Source organism: Chrysoperla carnea, chromosome 1, assembly GCF_905475395.1.
Source record: "Chrysoperla carnea chromosome 1, inChrCarn1.1, whole genome shotgun sequence".
In the NCBI taxonomy this organism is placed as follows: domain Eukaryota; kingdom Metazoa; phylum Arthropoda; class Insecta; order Neuroptera; family Chrysopidae; genus Chrysoperla; species Chrysoperla carnea.
In genome coordinates this window covers 67,709,358-67,731,007 of record NC_058337.1, presented here as the reverse complement: position 1 = coordinate 67,731,007, position 21,650 = coordinate 67,709,358, and the positions used below count along the sequence as shown (strand labels likewise).

At 28.1% G+C, this 21,650-nt stretch overlaps 1 protein-coding gene across 1 annotated transcript in view; it reads left to right on the top strand.

Annotated features, from left to right (window-relative positions):
* Window positions 1-21,650, top strand: part of LOC123290467 (synapsin) — a 178,138-nt gene that overhangs the window by 22,153 nt on the left and 134,335 nt on the right. Inside the window, exons 6-9 of the mRNA XM_044870675.1 lie at window positions 2,904-3,047; window positions 6,095-6,252; window positions 7,173-7,388; window positions 9,175-9,279. Of these exons, the coding sequence (XP_044726610.1) occupies window positions 2,904-3,047; window positions 6,095-6,252; window positions 7,173-7,388; window positions 9,175-9,279 (623 nt within the window). The remainder of the gene's footprint in view (window positions 1-2,903; window positions 3,048-6,094; window positions 6,253-7,172; window positions 7,389-9,174; window positions 9,280-21,650) is intronic.

Genomic DNA, 21,650 nt, shown 5'->3' with positions numbered 1-21,650 from the left:
GAGAAAACTTGTCTCTTATGTTTTTAATGTAATTATTTTGGATTTTATTAGTGTATTGTTACTTATGTTTCCCTCTGTAGAGAGCTGAGAAATTTAGCACAGTTGACGGAACGTTGGAGAAAAAACAAATTGTACATAAGATCTTTGTCTAGCCCCCCAAATAAAAATAGGGTGTTATAAGCTTGACCACTATGTGTGTGTCTTTCTGTGGCACTGTGGCATCATAGCCCCTAAACAGATGAACCAATTTTTTTTTTTGTTCGAAAGGTATTTTAATGGAGAGTGTTCTAAAGTAGGTTTAAAGTGGGATCTTCGCACCCGAAGTGGGCGTTCCGTACCCGAAAAAACTAATAAATTGGCGATGATTTTCAAAATCGGTTCAGTTTAGAAAAGGCTTTAAAGAAAAAGATAATTTAATGGAGAATGTTCTTAGATACATTTCAAGTGCGTATTTAGGGTTTCGTATCCAAAAATTTGCCGTAGGTTTCTTAAATTTGTAAATTTCACTTGTGTCCATATTTCCCATTAAATTACAATGGATGTAAGCATGCTTATTATTATATTATTATGTTATTGTGGTAATTATAATAAACATAATTTATATAATATTGAATTTTTTATGTACCAAAAAAAAAAAATCCTAGATAGAAAGGATGTATGGTATTTTAAGAATATAAAGAATAATTTCCCGCACCTGAAAAGTTTCTAGTTTTATATAATATAAAAATACAAAGATTTTAAAAAAGAAATAATCAAAATCGGGGCTGTTCTCTATGACTTTCAAAGATTGCCTATTTATGTATTCATTGATACGACTAAAAGTCTAGGTTTCACTAGAACTTCAGAGACATTTCTTTCAAGTCTTTTACCATTTCAGAGTCATCAAGCCTCGTTTAGAATTACTTCAAATTTGGCTCAAAAACTTTTTCATGTTGTTCATTGGTATATATGGCGTCTACAAAACCTTTTGAACATTCCATGATAATGAAGACTAAATATTTTATTTTAAACAGAAGAATATTTTCACTTAATAATATTTGAATAATATTTTATGGAAATAATATATTTACCTCATAGACCATAAACCCTAAAGTTTATTTGTTTATCTAATTTATCTGCCTTCCGGGAATGGTTATATTATATACAAATATATATTTTGTTTTGAATATGTATAACCGGAGTTTTATTATTTGTTTGCTATCCGGATTACATTTAATATATAACATATGATTTTAAAGCGTTTGTATAGTGTAAAAGAAAAACTGAAGTTAAAATATATTTTTCTTACTATAACGACTAGATATGTATGATTTAAAAAGTAACCCAACAAAATTAAATAAAATTAACTTTGTATTTCCCGAGATTTTATCTCAATTTCCTTCGATTTTAAAACGTTTATAAAGTAAAAGAAATATTTATAGTAAATATTGTAGTCGTTTTTTATTTCTAACTAACAACATATATGATTAAATATGTAATACCTATTAAAAAATTAAGCAGCGTTAATTTTGTAGTTCCCGAGATTTTATTTATGACTCTAACACCTCCCTTAAAATTCATCTTGTTTTCACAAAGTAACACGTACAATCCTTACATATAAATGGTTATAGTTTCTAAAAATTTTTAAATATATGAATCAGGTCACCGTTTATGACCGCATAATAGGCAAGTGAAAATTACAATTGACTGAGGTACAATTGTTGTTACAACTGTTAACATATCCTACATAGACATTGTGAGTTATGATATATACCTACATTATTATTCATAAAACGACGATTTTTCTTTCTTTCTTAGTATACCTTTTGTAGAAAAATATGATTTTCTAATAAGTTGCTTTAATAAAAGCTCACTCACGTAACAAACGCGGCAGCGTCAAAGATTTAAGATATAAAAGCCATCAAAGATTTGTTTACCTCTCTTTCTAACAAAATAGAATTTAACATTAATTCTCACGGCAAACTAAGTGTTTAATGTCAAATGTGCGATCGCAGATTTGACCTAGTTAATGTAATCTTGTTTCATATCAATATCAATTCATTTACCATTCAAATTTGCAACATTCTATCTTTCTTAATTTTATAGTTTTGTTGAAAATGAAAACTAAAGTTTTCCCCTAATTTGCTCCCGCACGGTAGAACATTGTTGTTTACATAAAAAAGTTATCAAAGAAAAGTTGTTTCTTTTGTCAAAAGGGACGTTTAAAGAAATACGTTTAAATTTTTACCATCTCTTACGGAAGAAAAAGTAGATGGACCAGTTGTATTATGTTGTATTATGTGTAGATGAACCAGTTGTTTTATGTTGTATTATGTGTAGATAAACCATTGTTGCTTTAGTAACTCTAATTAGGATTTAATTATTTTATGAACACCAATATCAAAATATTATCAAAACTTTAAACGTAACTTGAGACTTAAATTAATGTCGTACTGATATATTTCACATATATATTCAGGTGGTCAGTTTTTAATGCTCCAACTCCTATTTGTATTTTCCGAAATTTTGATAAATAAAATATAATACGGCAATTGTCCTTTTTCGATTTACTTCAAAATAGCAAAAACTAGAACTAGCTTTTTCATAAATAGCATGCGGTGTCGTTTATATTTTACTTCTATTTTTTGCAAAAAGAGATAATATAAAACTGTTGGAATCGAATCAGGTGAAAAAAGTTTAAACAAAGGACATAAAAAATTTTCTACGGCTGTGAAATCATTTGCAGCGATTTCGAATTGACTTCTTTCAAAACTTCCTTTTTTGCCATGAAGCGCAAATATATATTATAAAGTAAAGTATAAGGAAAAAACAAGAAATGAAAATGTTACGCCGTTGGGAAATTACATAATAAATTATCTCATTTAATGTAATGCGAAATAATACCTTGTTTTATTAATTCACAGGTGCGCATCCAGAAACGTTAAATTTAAGACCAAGTTCTAGAACAACTAGTGCACCTAGTAGTCCAGCAAAAACCCGAGAATCCTTGTTACAACGTGTTCAAAGTTTAACTGGACAAGCTCGGGATCAAGGTGCCTCAATTTTAGGTAAGGATAAGATTTTATTATATAACCGTCTTTATTTAAGGTTAATCTTTCAAATATTATTAAGTCGCAAAAACTAGCTTTTTATCTCATAGCAGAAAAATTTTTTTAATTTTTCACGCACTTCATTCAATTTGTGTAAGAAAACGATAATAATTATTATGAAACTTATTTGTAGGAACTCTAATATCTATGAGTGGTGTTTTTTCTTAAAAATTACCAAATTTTTTTTTTCGAAGAACTTAATTTATACAAAATACACAAAATGAATTAAATATTGTATGTACTTTGTAAATTTTTTATTTATTTTCATAAGCGTATAAATCTAGCAACGAGTATTATTTTTAATTTTCTAATAAATAGCTAAAAACTTTTTCATTTTAATAAATGATATGGGTTATATTCTATACAACAGTTATTTTGATAACGTTGACAGTTTAATACATCCTAAGGTTGAATTTGTGTGAAAATTTATAATTTTTCCTATGGTTATCTTTATCTTATCGTTCTTTGTATAATTTTAATTGAAAATTATAAAACTTTGAGAAAATCAATATTAACTTATAAAAATTAACGTAATCGACAAAATTTATTTAGTATATATAGTATATTTATTATTATATTTAATAAGTATATTTATTCGGAGACAACTTCTTTACTCGCATTGATCGATTTTATTATAATAGTTTTTTAGTAAGGGTAACAATTTTAATTTGGTGATCAGTGTTCACCATTATTTAGGAGTAATTTTTGACACAATAATTTCTGATATTAAATCGAAGTTATGTGTTCGCCTACAAAATACATTCCAGCTTTATTTTATGAAAAGTTTGTTTTCATATTGTAAAAAATCACTAATTTTTTACCACATGAAACTGATGCGCATTTTAAAATGTGACTTGATTTTAAGAAATCCTAGTTTATTGGAATGATAGAGTTGGTCGTTGTAATTCAGCGTCACAATAATCATTAACACATTGTTATTTACTAGTGCACTATGGGTACTACTTTTTACCTGTTGTGACTACCCCATTATATAACAAAACTTCTTGTAAAAGTTTCATAATGTAATAATTTCATCACAAAATCTAACTTTATTTTAAAGATACGTGTGCATACTATAATTAAATGATCCCATTATATAGGATTGAAAACTTTTCTTTTAATTTATATAAAAAATCGTTCGCGCAACAGGCAAAAAGGAACATTTCTATGAAATAAAAAACAAACAGAATGTTCGATAACGAAGAATACTTATAAAAAAGATGTTATTTCCACTACAATAATTTCCTTCCTGGTTACAACCTGTCTAAAATGAATTAAAGATATCTGCAAGACGACGTATTGTATGCCTACACGTTCTAAACTAAACTTTCTATTCATTCGTATTTTCATTCGATTGAATTACCGATAAACTTTGATCAGTTCTTTTTTATTTTTAAAACAGATTTTAATAAAATGTGTATTTATCTAAGCAAATGAAAAGTTTCCTGTTTTTCTTACATGAAAATTTTATACGCTGTGTAACAAAATGACTTATGCATAACGAAGTTGTAATTTCAGTGGTAGATTTCATTAATTCAAATATCTTATGAATTTATCAATAAAGTGGGAAAACGTGATCCTTACGCAATCATCCATACGCGACACAATCAATGGAAGAAATCTCCTCATTTTTTCATAGCTACCACGAGCAAAAACATTCTTAAATAAGATGCCAAAACCCAATACGTACACTCCATGTCCCAAAAAAAAAATCCATTTTATCAGTTTTATCAATCCAAGTGTAGTATCTCTAACATTACATAAGAATTACATGTAATGTTATAGTTATAACACTTAGAATGCTTAAGCGTTAGTTTATGTTTTGCGTTTTTTTTTACTTAGAGTATACGTAAAATTTTTTTAAATTACTGATCTAAAAAAATGGTGTCGATTTTAAGGAAAAAATCTTTTTTTAACGAAAAAGTCGGTTATTCAGAAAATGTCATTATTAAGTTACAGAAAAATTTTAACTGGATGAAGTCTTTAGTGTCAAAATCTTAATACACGCAATATACGCCACACCGAAACTCAGCTAAAAAATCTACATTTTCGAAAATTTTAAAATTTCTCCAGCACATAAATGCTTTTCTAGAGCATTCTTTGACCAATTAGTTCGAAAGCGATTTAGATAATAAAAAGAATTGAAAAAAATATTATCCTTTTTTAATTTGTAAAGCGAATTTATTTCATAATTTTTTTTGAAGAAATAAATATTTAAAACTGTTGTTTTTATGATGATTGATTGATCTTGCATTATTATTAGTTTAAAAAGATAAATTTTGTGTTATTTTCGGTAAAAGAAGCCCCCCATAAGAAAGCTATAATTAAATCATCGAAATCATAAATTTTGTAAACAATAGTTTCATTTTATAAAATGTTAAATAGAAAATTGTATTTCCAAACATATTTACACAAATTCAACATTTTTTTCTTTAATACGTTGATGCAAAAACTGAATTTCTTGTGAAAAATTATATTAGGATTTATTTTTTAATACTCGATACATACAAATTTTTGGATAAAAAATTTCTTAACCGTTTGTATATAAAAGAGATCCATCACTTAAGAAAAACTCAATCGTAATTTTTTAGGTCACTATACTCAAATAATATAATATAAAAGACGAAGAAAGATGTTAGTAAAAAAACAGTGAAAGACAACCAATTTTCTTGTTTTTATATGAAAACAAATACAAAAATCAATAGAAATATTAAAAATATAATTTTATTCAGTACATTATTCTTGGCAAAGTTGACATTTTGTCTAGACTTTTTCTAACAAAATTCTGGAACATTTTCAACAAAAAATTTTCTTTTTTTGTTACGTGTACTTCAGCTATAACATTTATGCAATACAAGTTGTCTAACTACCATAATTATGTATAGTCACAGAAAGTTTATAGTTCCAGAGTATTATTATAACGGTTTGTATTTAAAACAACAAAATGGGATGCTCTTGTACAATAATAATAATGATGATTGTGTTTGCTTTAAAATATTTTACAGGAGCTGCTGTCTCAAGTGCCACTCGTCCTTCATTTAATAAGGATCGTTGTTTTACCTTACTTGTCATTGATGATCAGAATACGGATTGGTCCAAATATTTCCGGGGTAAACGCTTGCATGGAGATTATGATATACGTGTTGAACAAGCAGAATTTAAGGTAAAAAAAATTAAATATTTTGTATTTTCAGATAAAAGTTTTGTATTTCTGAAAGAATATCCTTCCTTATCAAAATCTTTCGTCGTCAAAACAGATTTTTAATGTTTGTATTCTTTTAAAATTCAAATATTAGGTACACTTTATAAACGGTGTCTGCAAGAATAATTTAAATGTTAAACTTTTCCAAAGTTTTGTGTGTAATAACATTTAAGGCCTAAGGTTTGAGCTTTAATTTGTAATATTAAGGTTTTAATTGCTATTATTGTGATGAACGAGATATTGAGAGTTTTAGATCAACTTTGTAAATGTTTCAACAGTTTTTTGTCTGCCGGTCTTTGGCATATTCCCAACTAAAGCAAGTGACTCCAATTTACATGCCAAACATTCGATTGTTTTCTAATTTGGACAGTTAGGACGGCTGAAATAATCTGAGAGAAATTTAATATATTCAATTCTCAGGATATTATTTCGTCTGTGACCTTATAATAAATGACAAACCAAAAAATTAATTAATGAAATGATACCTAGATCATAGAAAATAGAAATGACGTAATTATTAAACTGACGTTTTTTTGCACCGTCGGGCATGGCTGACATTTTTAGATATTCCTTTGAGACCAGATAATTCCTAATAGAGTAATCTACTTTTTTTTATCAAGATTAGTTTATTTTTTCAAATCGTTAATACAGTATTATTTCTATATTTCTATATTTATTTGTTTATATATAGTCATATAAACAAATAAAATATAAGCAAATATTTAACTGAGAAAATATTTTAGTTTGACTTATGTAATTTATAGTTTAAAATTTTATATACTTCATCTAAGTATCCTTTGTTTTTCACATCCTAAATCGAATCACACTATGTTGGTAACTTTATTTGAAAAGACATATTTCTAATATCAATTTTATTTCAGGAATTATCTTTAACTGCAAGTGGAGAAACTGGTACAGTGGTTTCCATGGCAGTATATCGTAATGGTACAAAAGTAATGCGATCATTTCGTCCGGATTTCTTATTAATCCGTCAAAATTTAAAGGATGCTGGTGAGGATAATAAACATTTGTTGTTGGGTTTTAAATATGGCGGTGTCCCAGCAATAAATAATTTAAGTGCTATTTATAATTTTCAAGTGAGTAAAAATTTTTTATTTTAAAATGAGGTTGGTATGCATTTTGTTGCCAAACCATTAAATTTGATTATACTTTTATTATATATAGATATTTTATGAGTTAATGTTTTGATATTGCAGAAAATTTCATGTGCCATTATCATATTGAATAAATACTAAGCATTAATAAATTGCATAAGGGTACCGAGGGGAGGGGGGTTAAATTGTCTATATGCTCATATTAGGTTCTTCTTGGCGAGAATGGGCTGAAACCCATTCTTACGTTTCTTAAAACCCATTCTTTCTTATATTTTGTAAATCGAAATTTAATACATGAAATCTAAATCCAATTCGAATGCCGAAAGATTTTCTTCGTTCTATGATTTACATTTCGATTTACATCCTGTTATACATTATTTTATTCTTTATTAAAATTTTAAAATCTTATGTGTGTTCATTTATATCTATTTTAAACATTATAAATAATAGTAATATAGTAGTACATTCTTTCCGTGTATTAATATTATTTTATTTATTTGGAAAATAATGATAATAATATTAACAATAATGGGGTTTGACCTCCGTTTTTCTGCATATGCCTATAACAAAGACCACCCAGATCATTTTTTTTAGTCTTTGAATTTAACTACACACGTATATATACAATTACATTTTATGATGTAGGTGGAATCAGTTACTTCGATCTTATCCAAGCGACGACAATGTAATCAACTCTACCGCTTCCATTAATTTTAATTGTTCACACTGCCGCTGCCTGGATTCGAACCCGCAACCTCTCAGTCAGCAACCCGGTGGTCAAAGACTAACGCCTAAAACCGTTCGACCACTGAGTCCTTTGGAAAAAACAAAATACAAAATACATTGAAAGATTAAATTTTTTTAAATAATAATTCCAGTCACATTAGCATATAAATTTACTCAAGCTAAAATTATTTTATAGCTATAAGAATTCCGCGTAGTCCTCATGCTGTTAAAAAAATGGCTCCTTAAACCCCACTCTCTTTCACTCTCTAATACAGTCCGCGGACACGTCATTGCAGGTGAGATGCTGCCTGCCTACTGAAAGCAAGCGAAAGCGTTTGTTTTCTCAATGCGAGAGTGAATTGAGGAAACATCGTATTCAGAATAATGGTTATGGATCTGGAAGGATCTTAAAAAGCAATTTAGAAGTGCAGAGCTGCATAGTACTGTTAATAAGATTTTGGATACGATGGCTGAGACAAAAAAAAAGAGCAAAGCCTAAACTATCTGTTAAAAAATAAAAATCTTTGATTTACGTCAAACTGCGAGTGTTAGTATAGCTTATTCTGTTCAGTGTTGTTTTTAAATTTTCAACCTTAAGTCAGCCATATTTATTAAGCCATGCCTCTATATCAGTTGAAGTTGAAAATTGTAATAATATAATACCAGATTACGACATATTAACGTACTAAAAATAAACCTAAGCTAGTTGACACAAGCAAAACATATTTTATAGGACTGTTTTAGCACTAATTTTATAAGAAATTTGTTGAATGTACCTATATTGCAGTTGGACAGTATTGAAATTAATTAATGTCAAAATATAACTTTCGACACCAAATATCTTGAATTAAACAATAATAAAATTAAAATCCGTTTAATATTTTATGATTGTAGGTAAACTTAACTAGCCTTTATTTTATTTAATCCAACTTTTACGATACTAGATTTCAAATTCAATAGATTCTTGGCTTTTCTTTCATTTGTTTCATTTGAATTTTTTTGCAAAAGCCGTTTTTTTAATGCAAAAATTTTTGTTTTGAAGGATAAACCTTGGGTGTTTGGACATCTATTGCAACTACAACGGAAACTTGGAAAAGAAAATTTCCCATTAATTGAACAGACATTTTACCCGAACCATCGTGAAATGGTAAGTGATTTAAGCGTATTATATTTACAATATTGATGTTTTTTATAATTTTGTTTAGGAACATTGATTGTCAATCTCTTGACATTTTATTGATTTATTTGTACCTTCCCACGTGAAACCCCATTAGCAATTAACATAAGCATATATACGTTATAATTTTTTTTTTTTTTGAAAGTAAACTATTTTCGATTAGGTACTATCAAAATAAAACAAAATATAAGTATTCCATTATTAATATTTAATGATTTTTGACATATTAATTTTTGTTGTTCTTGATTAAATAAAATTTTTATCTAGATTAAAATAAACTCATGTAGATACATAAATTTTTTTTACCTCTATGTATATACAAGATAAAATCCTGTAGATTATGAAGTCTTGAAATAAATCTTCTTCTGGAAGGTGAAATCTGGTTACACTAAATAATAAATGAAACTTCAAAGTAAGAATTTATTAATCAGAATAATAATTTATACAAATTATGCTGTTATGGTAAATGCAACGGCATAGCCTTCACGGACGCCGGCACAACTTGTATAGAGATTCGGTGTTTAATGTCTGAAATAGAGTTATGATTTTGTATCTAGTTTAAACGTTTTAGATTTTTACACCGAATCTGGTTATTTTCCTAGTCGAAAGGATGTGGGAGAACATAATAATTAATTTATATCTTTAGTTCGATGTTGTAAATGGAAGTTGGCATAAGTGGAAGTTTGATGGCAAAAAATTTAATTAAGTGCAATATATATGTTATAGGAAAAGTTGATCCTCCAGTAAGAGTTGACTTTTCCTAAGTAGAGTGATCTATTACAGGCCTTTTCAGTAAAAGTTGATTAAAACCAAAAAGTGTTGATATTTGATCAACATTACTAGTCAAAGTTAACTATAGATATGTAAAGTATATATCGCTGTCTTGAGATAGAAAAAGTGGATTTTTTGCAAGGAAACGGTCTACTAGATTATAAAATAAAAAATGAAAGGCAAAACAAAGCCTTTATCCAATAAGTGTTCATGGAAAAGTTTAAAAAAACTAATGAAAATTACTAGGTACGGAGTTCTAATATGTTGACATTAACAAGTTAAAAAAAACCAATAAAAATTACTATAAAATCAAAAAAAGGGTTAGGTTATATGGACGCTATCGTGTATTTAGCGTGAGTCTCGCGTTAACATAATTTCGAGTAGATGATTAGCGTTAACAGAATATTATCTTCGTTTTTTAAACTTTTCGCAGATTTTTTGAGGATCAGTGAATGAACACAATCACAGGGTTAACCATAAAGGCAAAATTTCGTAAGCCTGTGCTAACTCAACCCTAATAAAGGTATGGCCAACCCGTGGATCAGTAAATTAACGCAATCAAAGGGAAAAACCATTACTTTTTCTTCAAAACAAACGCGATATCATGGTGCATAAGACGAGTATTATGCACACGAGTATTTTTACATTCTTGAAGTATCTACATAAAAATTTATGACATTACTTAAGTTCCTTTGAAAATGCTCTTGATGCTGCAACGATATATATCCCTTGGCTTCGAAAAGAAACTACGTATAAACATTATGTTTGTCACTTTTTATAATGTATATACTATAGAATTTTACTGCGCTCTCACCACACTTATAAGAATCTTACTTGCCCGAGATATACAAAATTTTATGATGGATTTCCTGTAAAACCACCGAAGATTTATTGAAAGTTTTGCACTAAAGCCGTGTCATTCTTATTGTAATGTTTTCTTGGGGTAGGTATACATGATTGTTTTGAACTACTTTTTATTCAGTATATAGAGGATGCATGGAGTTCATGGCACATTTTTTTAAATGTACATTTAAGTGTTTACAGTAATATATTTTTACATAAACATTCGCATGTTACTTGGTAATAAAAATTAAGAGAGTGTTTTTGACCTGAATATAATGTACCTATACGATAATGTTTCTTAGCCGATATCAAACAAGGAATTGAATGTCTTTAAGTCAAACATTAAGTGTAACGATTATTCAATGATTTTGTCTAGATTTTAAGATTTAAAACAAAATTTATTATCTAGTCTCAAAAAAGTGCTCTTATAAATAATTTCCTTGTGAAAAATAGTCTCTGAACTTACAAGAAAATTATTGTTAGAAATTGCTATGTCTTTTGTGGCATTTTTGGAGTCCGGCAGATTAGTTTTGTTTCAAAAGTTTTTTATTTTGATGGACTTATAAATTATAAAAATGTCATCCTTAGAAGTTATTAGCCAATAAGTATAATGCGAGAGAGGCAATAAAATACTTGAAAGTATCAAAGAATGTTGATAAAATGGACTACTGAAGATATGGGCGAGTTATTTTAAGTTGAAGTCACCATTGTTATAACTTTATTGTGTGCCATAAACTTTATTGTGTGTCTTTTTATCCAAGTCCACATTGCTCATAGAAGAGGAAGCGAGACGGGTATACGACTCTTCTACCTATCTCAGTTTTTCTAATAGTAATGAGATAGTTAGAAAAAATGTTGTCTCTCTGTCTTATTCGTCTTTTGTGTTGTCACTTGTTAGGTTGTCACTGTCTTACTCGTATTTTAGATAGTCTGAGGGAATTCTCTATGCCACGTTTGCTCATGCTTGGACTACAGTTCAGATGAGCAATAAACTGGACTCTAGCGTCAAAATATTTTTGAAACAACAAATTTTAATCTAACATAAAGGGACTTTTTATGTGAATTTCATTTTTTTAAATGTAGTTGGTTATAAAGAATGACACAATATTGTTAGTAGCCTACAGGCGTCGAATACTTTAGAAGGGATCTCTGAGTATCCTCATTTTCAATTGTATGCTGTCTGTATACAGGTAAAAAAAAGTAAATATATAAAAATGAAAAAAATCTAGCAAATTTAAATCTGTGAACATCGTATTAAAATTTAAACTGCCAACCATTAAAAAAACCATTTGTACAACAATAAATTTTGGAGATAATATATTTAGGTCTCATAACAATATTATTTAATGAGAAAAATACTTTTTAAAATATTATAAAAGTTTTTTTTTTTAAACAAAAGCTGCAAGTGTTAATTAAAGAGTGGAACATTTATTTAAGAACATTAAATTCACTTCACTGATCTTTAAACATCTGATTCGCTTGGATGCTGGGAATGAGAGTTTTTACCTTTCATTACTTATTAGCAGAAAAAAAAAGTGTCACTACTAATTAATCATAGTTTATAAGTTTAATATATAAAATAGAAACTATATAACAATCAAGAATTTGTTGTATTCAAATAAGAATTATTTATAGACCAGTGCCGAAGCCTTCAAAAATGATAAAAAATTAAAAAAAATTACAGTAGGATGAAACCCATTAGAAAAGCAGGGAAATATGATAAAAATGAGAGGAAACATAAATTACGGTCGATCCGAGTTCGGGAAGTGGGAGGGGGTGAGCTTTTAAGGGTAAAAAATGGTTTATCTTGATTTCCGGCAAAACTACAAGTCTTATGGAAAAAAGTTAAATGGCAAAGTTGTAGGCAATAAAAAGATCTACAACTTCTGTATTTGCAATTTTTTCACATAACCTCAAAATTTAGGTGAAAAATTCAAAAAACCAAGTTTTTGGTTTTTTATTTATATCTTTTTCAAAAAAATTTTTTTTTCTACGAAATTTGCTGAAAACTTACCATATTATGTCCCACATACACTGTAATTTATTTGATTAAAAATATTTATTTTTTCGCTTCATTTTAACTTAATATCAAAAAAACACCCTAATTTTCAATCGAAAATTCTGACGTCAAAATATCAGCTTTTTTCAAAAAGTTTGGGGGCTTTTTGTTCGTTGAAATATCTACTTTCTGATGGTGTAAAAAAAAATATACATTACTATAGAAAATATTCTTAGAAAATGCAAAAAATTGAAAAAACCTTTTTTAATTACTATGTACAATTTCATCAAAAAAATGTGATTGCTGCAATTTTTTTTTAGTTAAAAAGTTTATTTTACTCGATATTCATGTCATATTGGAGCAATTTTCAGAACCATGACAATCTGTGCATAAATTTGTGCATTTTAAACCATGTTTTCGGCAGCCACATTTTAAACTGTTACATCCAGTTTCACAGCTGCAGCAAATAGTTTTGAGCAATACTTCCGGAATTAAATCCTTTTCTGTAAATTTGGGCATAATGCCACGCTGATGTTGTTTCCAGCCCCAATCTGTTGCTGTCAATTCGTTACCCAACCAAATTTGAAGCTGATAATATGCTCTGTAACAATGTTGTTCTGCTGCTCCTTCTGTGGGTGGAAGGTTTGCCAAAATGAAAGATGATTTAATTTTTGCCAATTGATATTTTTGAAACCTTAATTGATTCAGTGTTATTTTTTCTTTTTAACATTTATAAATAGATTTGATTAATTGTAATCCATTTTTTTTTATATTTTCTTTACTTTCATCTTTTTTATAAAAAACATTGGCCAAATTTGACAAATTTTTCGCGTCTAATATAGAATTAACGATACTTTTCTTTCCTTTTCCGACAAATCCAGATGTTGTATCGCAACCAGAAAAACAATGCAGAAATGCAACAACATTTTTGAAGGATTCATGTTTGAAACTATTAGACGTGAAAAATAGATCCTTTCCATTTCCAGAGCCTGGTTTGAGAAAATAAATGTCATGATTATTTGAATTTAATTGATTTAAAAGAACCAAAAGATCAATATCTTGACCCACAACTATAACAGTTTTATTAGTATCTCTGGCCACTTCTATCGAGGTCTTAATTATGTCGGCATCAGCATCTTCTTCTTGTTTACAGGAAAATCCTTGTGACTGTAATCTTTTCATTAAACTTTTAATTATTTTGTACGCAATACGAATTGACAGCAACAGATTGGGGCTGGAAGCAACATCAGCGTGGCATTATGCCCAAATTTACAGAAAAGGATTTAATTCCGGAAGTATTGCTCAAAACTATTTGCTGCAGCTGTGAAACTGGATGTAACAGTTTAAAATGTGGCTGCCGAAAACATGGTTTAAAATGCACAAATTTATGCACAGATTGTCATGGTTCTGAAAATTGCTCCAATATGACATGAATGTCGAGTAAAATAAACTTTTTAACTAAAAAAAAATTGCAGCAATCACATTTTTTTGATGAAATTGTACATAGTAATTAAAAAAGGTTTTTTCAATTTTTTGCATTTTCTAAGAATATTTTCTATAGTAATGTATATTTTTTTTTACACCATCAGAAAGTAGATATTTCAACGAACAAAAAGCCCCCAAACTTTTTGAAAAAAGCTGATATTTTGACGTCAGAATTTTCGATTGAAAATTAGGGTGTTTTTTTGATATTAAGTTAAAATGAAGCGAAAAAATAAATATTTTTAATCAAATAAATTACAGTGTATTTGGGACATAATAAGGTAAGTTTTCAGCAAATTTCGTAGAAAAAAAAATTTTTTTGAAAAAGATATAAATAAAAAACCAAAAACTTGGTTTTTTGAATTTTTCACCTAAATTTTGAGGTTATGTGAAAAAATTGCAAATACAAAAGTTGTAGATCTTTTTATTGCTTACAACTTTGCCATTTAACTTTTTTCCATAGGACTTGTAGTTTTGCCGGAAATCAAGATAAACCATTTTTTTCCCTTAAAAGCTCACCCCCTCCCACTTCCCGAACTCGGATCGACCGTAATTTGTGTTTCCTTTCATTTTGATCATATTCCCCTCCTTTTCTAATGGGTTTCATCCTACTGTAATTTTTTTTGGTTTCAAAAATTATCTACTCTGGTCTATTAATAATAATATCGCCACAGAATCATCCTGTGACTGCCAATCAAGTATATCAACTGTGATATAGTCAAATGTTACTAGATTTAAATTTAATATTATTAAACTTTACTTTAAATTAAATAGTGTTTAATATTACATATCTCCGTTTTCTGTAATAGTGTCCGTTTTCTGAACACAAGGACTAAAAACTTCAGAACTCAACCAACTCCTCTATGGTTGACAAACTCAACCCAACCAACCCTTAATTACAATAATACAGAGTTAACAAAAATTAAATAAGAAATGTTCAAGACAACAAAAATGAAATTGATTTTAAAAATCTAATAGAAGTACATATGATAATAAATTTTAAAAACAAAAATGAGACTTCTGCTGGATTCGAACTACGTAATCACTAAAATAACAAATTATATAGCCACGCCTTTACTAACTTAGCTTAAAGGTTGATCTATGTGTATGAATGAACATGAACTATATATAATAATTCTCTCTTTTGGGTTTCTCAATTAAATGATCTTTTAGCTGGTTTATTTGCTTTGGCTTTTTTACTTCAAAAAGACGAATTTTATTTTTTTTTAAATTTGTGTACATAATTTATAGCGAAAGAAATATAGTCTCTATTGGGTGTCCCATGCACCTCTCGCTATTTTTTTAATACTTTTAAACAGGACTCATGCGTCACGTCATATGGAGTCTTTTCTGTCTATAATAAACTTTGATTGAAAATATCTTTAAAAATGTACAAAATACAAAAAAAAATTATAGAAAACATATGAAATTTTCGTATCTAATAATATTAGATGAAAATTGTATATTAATCCATACATGAGATATATGACACAAGAAAATAAAGGTGTAGTTTACCGAAAATATTAAATTTAATGCTGCGTAGAAAGATTTGTCGTGCATATTTTTAATGATGATGACATTTCTCAACAGTTTAGCTTGATTTTTTGCAATTACTTACATACTGATTAAATCAATATTATAATTTTCTTTAAAATTAATATATAAATAAAAAAAAGTGTATAATTAACCGCCTCATAATGTACTAAACAAAAAATTTCTCTGTTAATATTATAAACAGGTATGATGTGATTACATGATTATAATAATTATTATCTAATATATTGTAAATAAAATATTAGAAAAACTATTGACATATTACTCATAGAATCGTTAAAATGTTTATAATTTTTCTCTTCCTTCTCAACGTCTTAATTTCAACGTCCTACTTTTGTCTGAATTTTCAGCACCCTTTGATTTCATGTCATTCACGAGAAATCGAGAGTCCACAACGTCTGTATTTTAACGTGATCATGAAAAATTGTTCCCGATTTTTGAAATGGATAACCATCCAATTATTTGGTACGTTAGTGAAGGCTGAAAACACATTTGTAAAATTTTCAAAAAACATTTCCTATGTATTATTTGCATATTTTTTCTGAACTTCTAAATCTAACCGTTGATATAATAAAACATTAGAATACTGACAAAATTTATAATGACATTAAAAATGTTGTTTTAAAATATTATTTTATTGTTCTAATAAATAATTTTTTTATTGTTCTAAATGTGAACTACATTCTAAAATTGTTTTTTAAACACTCCTGCGAGTATATTGTTATCTAAAAACATACCCAAATTATAAATATATTATGTACACTCTGTGTCAAAAAAACGCACATTTTAATATTACTCATCCGTCCATTTTTTTTTTTTTTTTTTTTTTTTTTTGACACATATATACATACTTTAAATATGTGGTATAGAATTAAATAGGTAAATTGCATATTTTAATCAATCTATATATAAATAAGGCAATGTCCCGACTGGCATATCAACGCCAAGCTTAAACCACTAATGATAGAAGTTTAAAATTTTGATTGTATATTGTAAAGAAATATTTTTTGAAATTCATATCCTAAAAGGGTAAAACTGGAGATGAAAGTTTCTATAAAAATCCATCATTTTTGAAAATTTTTTACTTTACCAAAAAATTTATTTGATTCTATTTGAAAACAAGAGATCAGGACAACCTTTCTTCTAGTTGCTTGCCTTCTGGTAGGTTTGTTTTCATACAAGATTTGTACCACAGATATAAGAATCTTGCAAGAAACTGAAGGATAATCAAAGATACATTGTCATTAAGAAAGGTACAACAATTTTCCTTATTGTTTGAACGTTTCTAATGTTCTATAAGTTTCGTAATATTTAATAAATACATTACCTTCCCATTATATCTATAGCTGCAGGGAGTACTATGGATAAGCTTCATACATAATTTAACCGCGTTAATAGAATACTTGGCTCGAATTGTTTTTCAAACATTGGCTGTGTCATATATTAGAATAAGAACATGCAATCTATAAGAAGAATTAAGTGCTTTGTTTTAGCAGAATACATTTTTAGAGTTGTTTAGAAAAATAACTTGAATATAGTCTAAATATAATATATTTGTAATAACTTCAGATTTAAGCCATTTTGCTTCTTCTTTAACTCAATAATATTTGATAAAATTTATTTTTGGTTGTCTTCATACTTTATTTTGCGTTAAAGACATTATAATATCGAATAAAAAAAGATACTAGTCAACTAATAAATTTTGTATTATAAAATCCTTTAAATGAGTTGTCCTTAGCAGAATAATTAATGGGTCATATATGATAAACATACAGGTTTTGGAAATGGAACCGTTATTAATTAATCAAAGAAAGCTGCAAAATACTTCTCAGGAACTACTAATATTAACGAAAAATAAAAATACGAAAATTGAAAGCATGTAATTTCTTTAATTTGGCGTATAGTTGAAGACATCCCCTTGGAAGGAACCACCTCTCGTGATTCAAAATGAAATGGGACCACACGGGAAGCACCAGCTTTCAAATAGATAAAGAATCATCAAAATCGGTTCATCCAGTTAAAAGTTCTGAGGTAACAAACATAAAAAAAATACAGTTGAATTGAGAATCTCCTTTTTTTGGTTTGAAGTCGGTTAAAAACAACTTTGCCTTACAGCGCTTTCCAAAATGAAAACATAAAAAAATTTGCCCAGTTTACGATATTCTTAAAGCATTTTATTACATTTACACCATACAACTTGTCTAGTTTACGATGTTTTTATTTAGAGCATTTTATTACATTTGAGTCATATAAATTGCCTAGTTGACTAGTTGATTAGTCACGTGACGGCTGAACATTAAGTCAAATACCCCTATAGTATACTTGATGCCCCTCTCCGAATTTTTTTTCAAAAACCCTTCATTGAAAAAATACTGACCTGGAGAAATTTAAAAAGGCACAATTCATTTGAGTGAAAATTAAATAAACCTTTTTTATTGAAAATTCTTAATGACATTTTTATCCGTAATACCTACTTGTGTCAAGCAATATTGATTAATATAAAATGCTACTTGGATGCATTAAAATTTAATAGCGCATAAAGTATTGTGATTTCATTAATTCATATTTTCGATATAAAATTTACAATGTACATATCTTTACTAGAAGTGACATTGTTTAACGTTGGGTGAAATTTGATTTTATTCATCACATTTATATTGTTTCAACGTACATAAATTCAATTAACAATTATGTACACAATATAATATAGTAAAGTAAACAGTAAATTGTAAACTATAAGCTGAAGGCTTAAATAACAAATGACATATCGAAATGAAATACGTATGTTGCTCAGTCATGTCTAGCAAATTCTATGATATTCGTCCAATTCATTGGAGAATAAACAATATCGATATTAAAGAGTGGGTATTGGGGTTTAATATTCTGATGAAAGCAAATGGACGATTTGTTTCTTTCATTTGATTTCGGTGCAAATAGTGAATTGGGAGTTTATTGTATATAGAAAATATACAAAATAATTTATAGGTTTTAACATGGAAATGAAGAAATTCCTCTGTGGTAGTCCATAGAGACTGTGGCAAATTTGTGTACATCATTTTCTCGTCTTTTTGCGTACGAAAGGGATAAATTATATCAATATGCTTATATGATTATAAAATATGGTAATTTTCTGCGTTTTAGAAGTTACTTCTAATTGAGGATATAAAAAAGAACGAATAAATGAAAGCGGATATCGTTATGTAAAAAAAGTATGAAATAAGGTATGAAAATGGTATCGATATTCATGTGATTTATTTGCAAATTTCCCCTCAGTCAAGTCACTCTCCGTGGTAAATGCGAGAAAATGAGGATAAGGATCTAATTTTTAATCCAAATAAATACCGTATTTCTGAAATTATTGAAAAGTAAAAATTGTTTGAGTTATTGGTTGTTGCCTGTAAACTTTCATTTTAATGTTTGCAAAAGTGGTTAGGTATTTTATTAGTTTTGATAAGTTTTTTAGTTTAAGGTAGTACCAGCATGGTATTTGCAGTTTCTATGTTAAAGCAATGGTACAATTTTTTTTTCGACAGAATTTAACGAAAAATTAAATTTAAGAATTTAATAATGCTTACTATTAATTCCCAAAGTTTCAGAAATTTTGACCGTTTAAAATGGGAAATAATTATGCCAACGTCCCAATTTCGATCAATTTACGTCAAAATTAATATCTCGAAAGTGAAAATTAATTTCTAAATTTTTTTTTTAGAATTGTATTGTATAAACATTTGTTTCTACTTTTTCTTCAATATATAATAATATCATAAAAAATAGTTGGAGAGACCGGACATTTTACATGCTTTAAATGGGACATGACCCTCAAAATCGCGAACTTTGTCTTTAAATATCTCGCGATCTAAACGGTCAAAAATTATGAAATTTTAGGAATTCATAAATAAAGCTATTATAAACCCGAGAAAAAAAATTCGGCCAAATCTGTCGAAAAGTGATTTCATGCTGGTACTACCTTAAAAATAGTTCACACTCTCTTTCAAGTGACCAAAGATGTACGCTGTGATTCAAATTTTAGCACCTGTGTAGTTTTAGCGAATTTTACGAGTAACAAGTGAAAACAAACAATTGACTGAGTAAATTTTTGAAATACCATGCATAAATACCATTGATTACTCTATCACATTACACACACATACATGTCATACATATATAACTGATATTCCCATATAATACACATTATAAAATTTGCGCCTAATTTTCGCTTTCACGGGTAAACAGTGATGTTTAAAAAAAAATGTTTCAAGCAAAAGTTGTTTATTTTTTTATAATGAACATTTTATACATTTAACTTTTGTTCTATCTATAACGGTTTATAAAATGAGTCCTGAGTACGCTGTAAAAATTCCAGCTTGATATCTTTTTCCGTTTTTGAGTTATCGTGTTGACAGACAGACAACCGAAAATGGACTAATTAGGTGATTATATAAACACCTATACCAAAATTTTGTTCATAGCATCAATATTGTTAAGCATTACAAACTTGGGACTAAACTTAGTATACCTTGCATATTACTTAGTATATATGCATGGTATAAAAACAGAAAGTACTTAAACCATAGCATAAAACACATAAGCACCTTTACAATTGCACCCTCTATCCCGTCTTAAATTCCTATTTTCGAGAAGAAATTGTTTTAACGAAACCAAAAAAAAAAACCTTACTTGATATTTTTTTATTGTCATTATTTTGAATCTGCGGCTATTTTTAAAGTAAAGATGCAAAGCATAATTCCTAGACATCCTATAAATAAATTTAGTATTTTAATATTACTGACGATACCACAGTCTTACAAAGTTTCTTTTACAATCAAAACATTTCGAAAACTTAATATTTGATTACCGGTAAAGTTTAAATACGATAACGAACTATTATATTAGAGTTTCAGTATATTACTTTATATTTACTATTTCTTATGAAATTCAATATCTTTGATAATTATATTCAAGAAATTATCAAATTATAATTGTTTTTGATACAAATATCAGTTTCAATATATTATAAGCAGGCACGTATTTAACCTATTTTATTTTCTGTTCCGTTTTCAAAATATTAAGGTGGAAGCTTCATAAAAATTCCTTGTATTATCAATATGGTTACCCGAGTTAAAAAATCAGATATTACACAAATACCTCCCACCACCCAAGTTAAAAATTAAAAAAGTATATTGATGGTTCTCGAATCACGGCATCATACTTTACCTAGAATGTGTGACTTGACACTGCCAAAACGATGAAATACCAACCTCAGTATTCGCACTTGTTCCAATTTATAATAAATCATCACTTGTTACTGACGGTATATATTTGTCTGAATTTCCAATTTTTCTCAACAAATACTGTTTTTCAAGACGCTGGACAAGCCTTTACATTTGAAGTCTTTGTGAATAAATAACGTACGATCGATGCGGATAAATAATTTCACTCATCAGGCCATTGAAATTCAATGAGGGAAAATATCAGGAAAATAAAAGGTCAACTGTCGGGTTGAAAACGAGGATAGCGAAGAAAAATTTGGCAATTTTTATCACATCATTACATAGTGTATGGGGATATCTTATCATTTTTAACCGACTTCAAAAAAGGAGAAGGTTCTCAATTCGACTGAATTTTTATTTTAAAGTTTGTAACCTCCGAACTTTTGACTGTGTGAACTGATTTTGATGATTCTTTTTTTTAT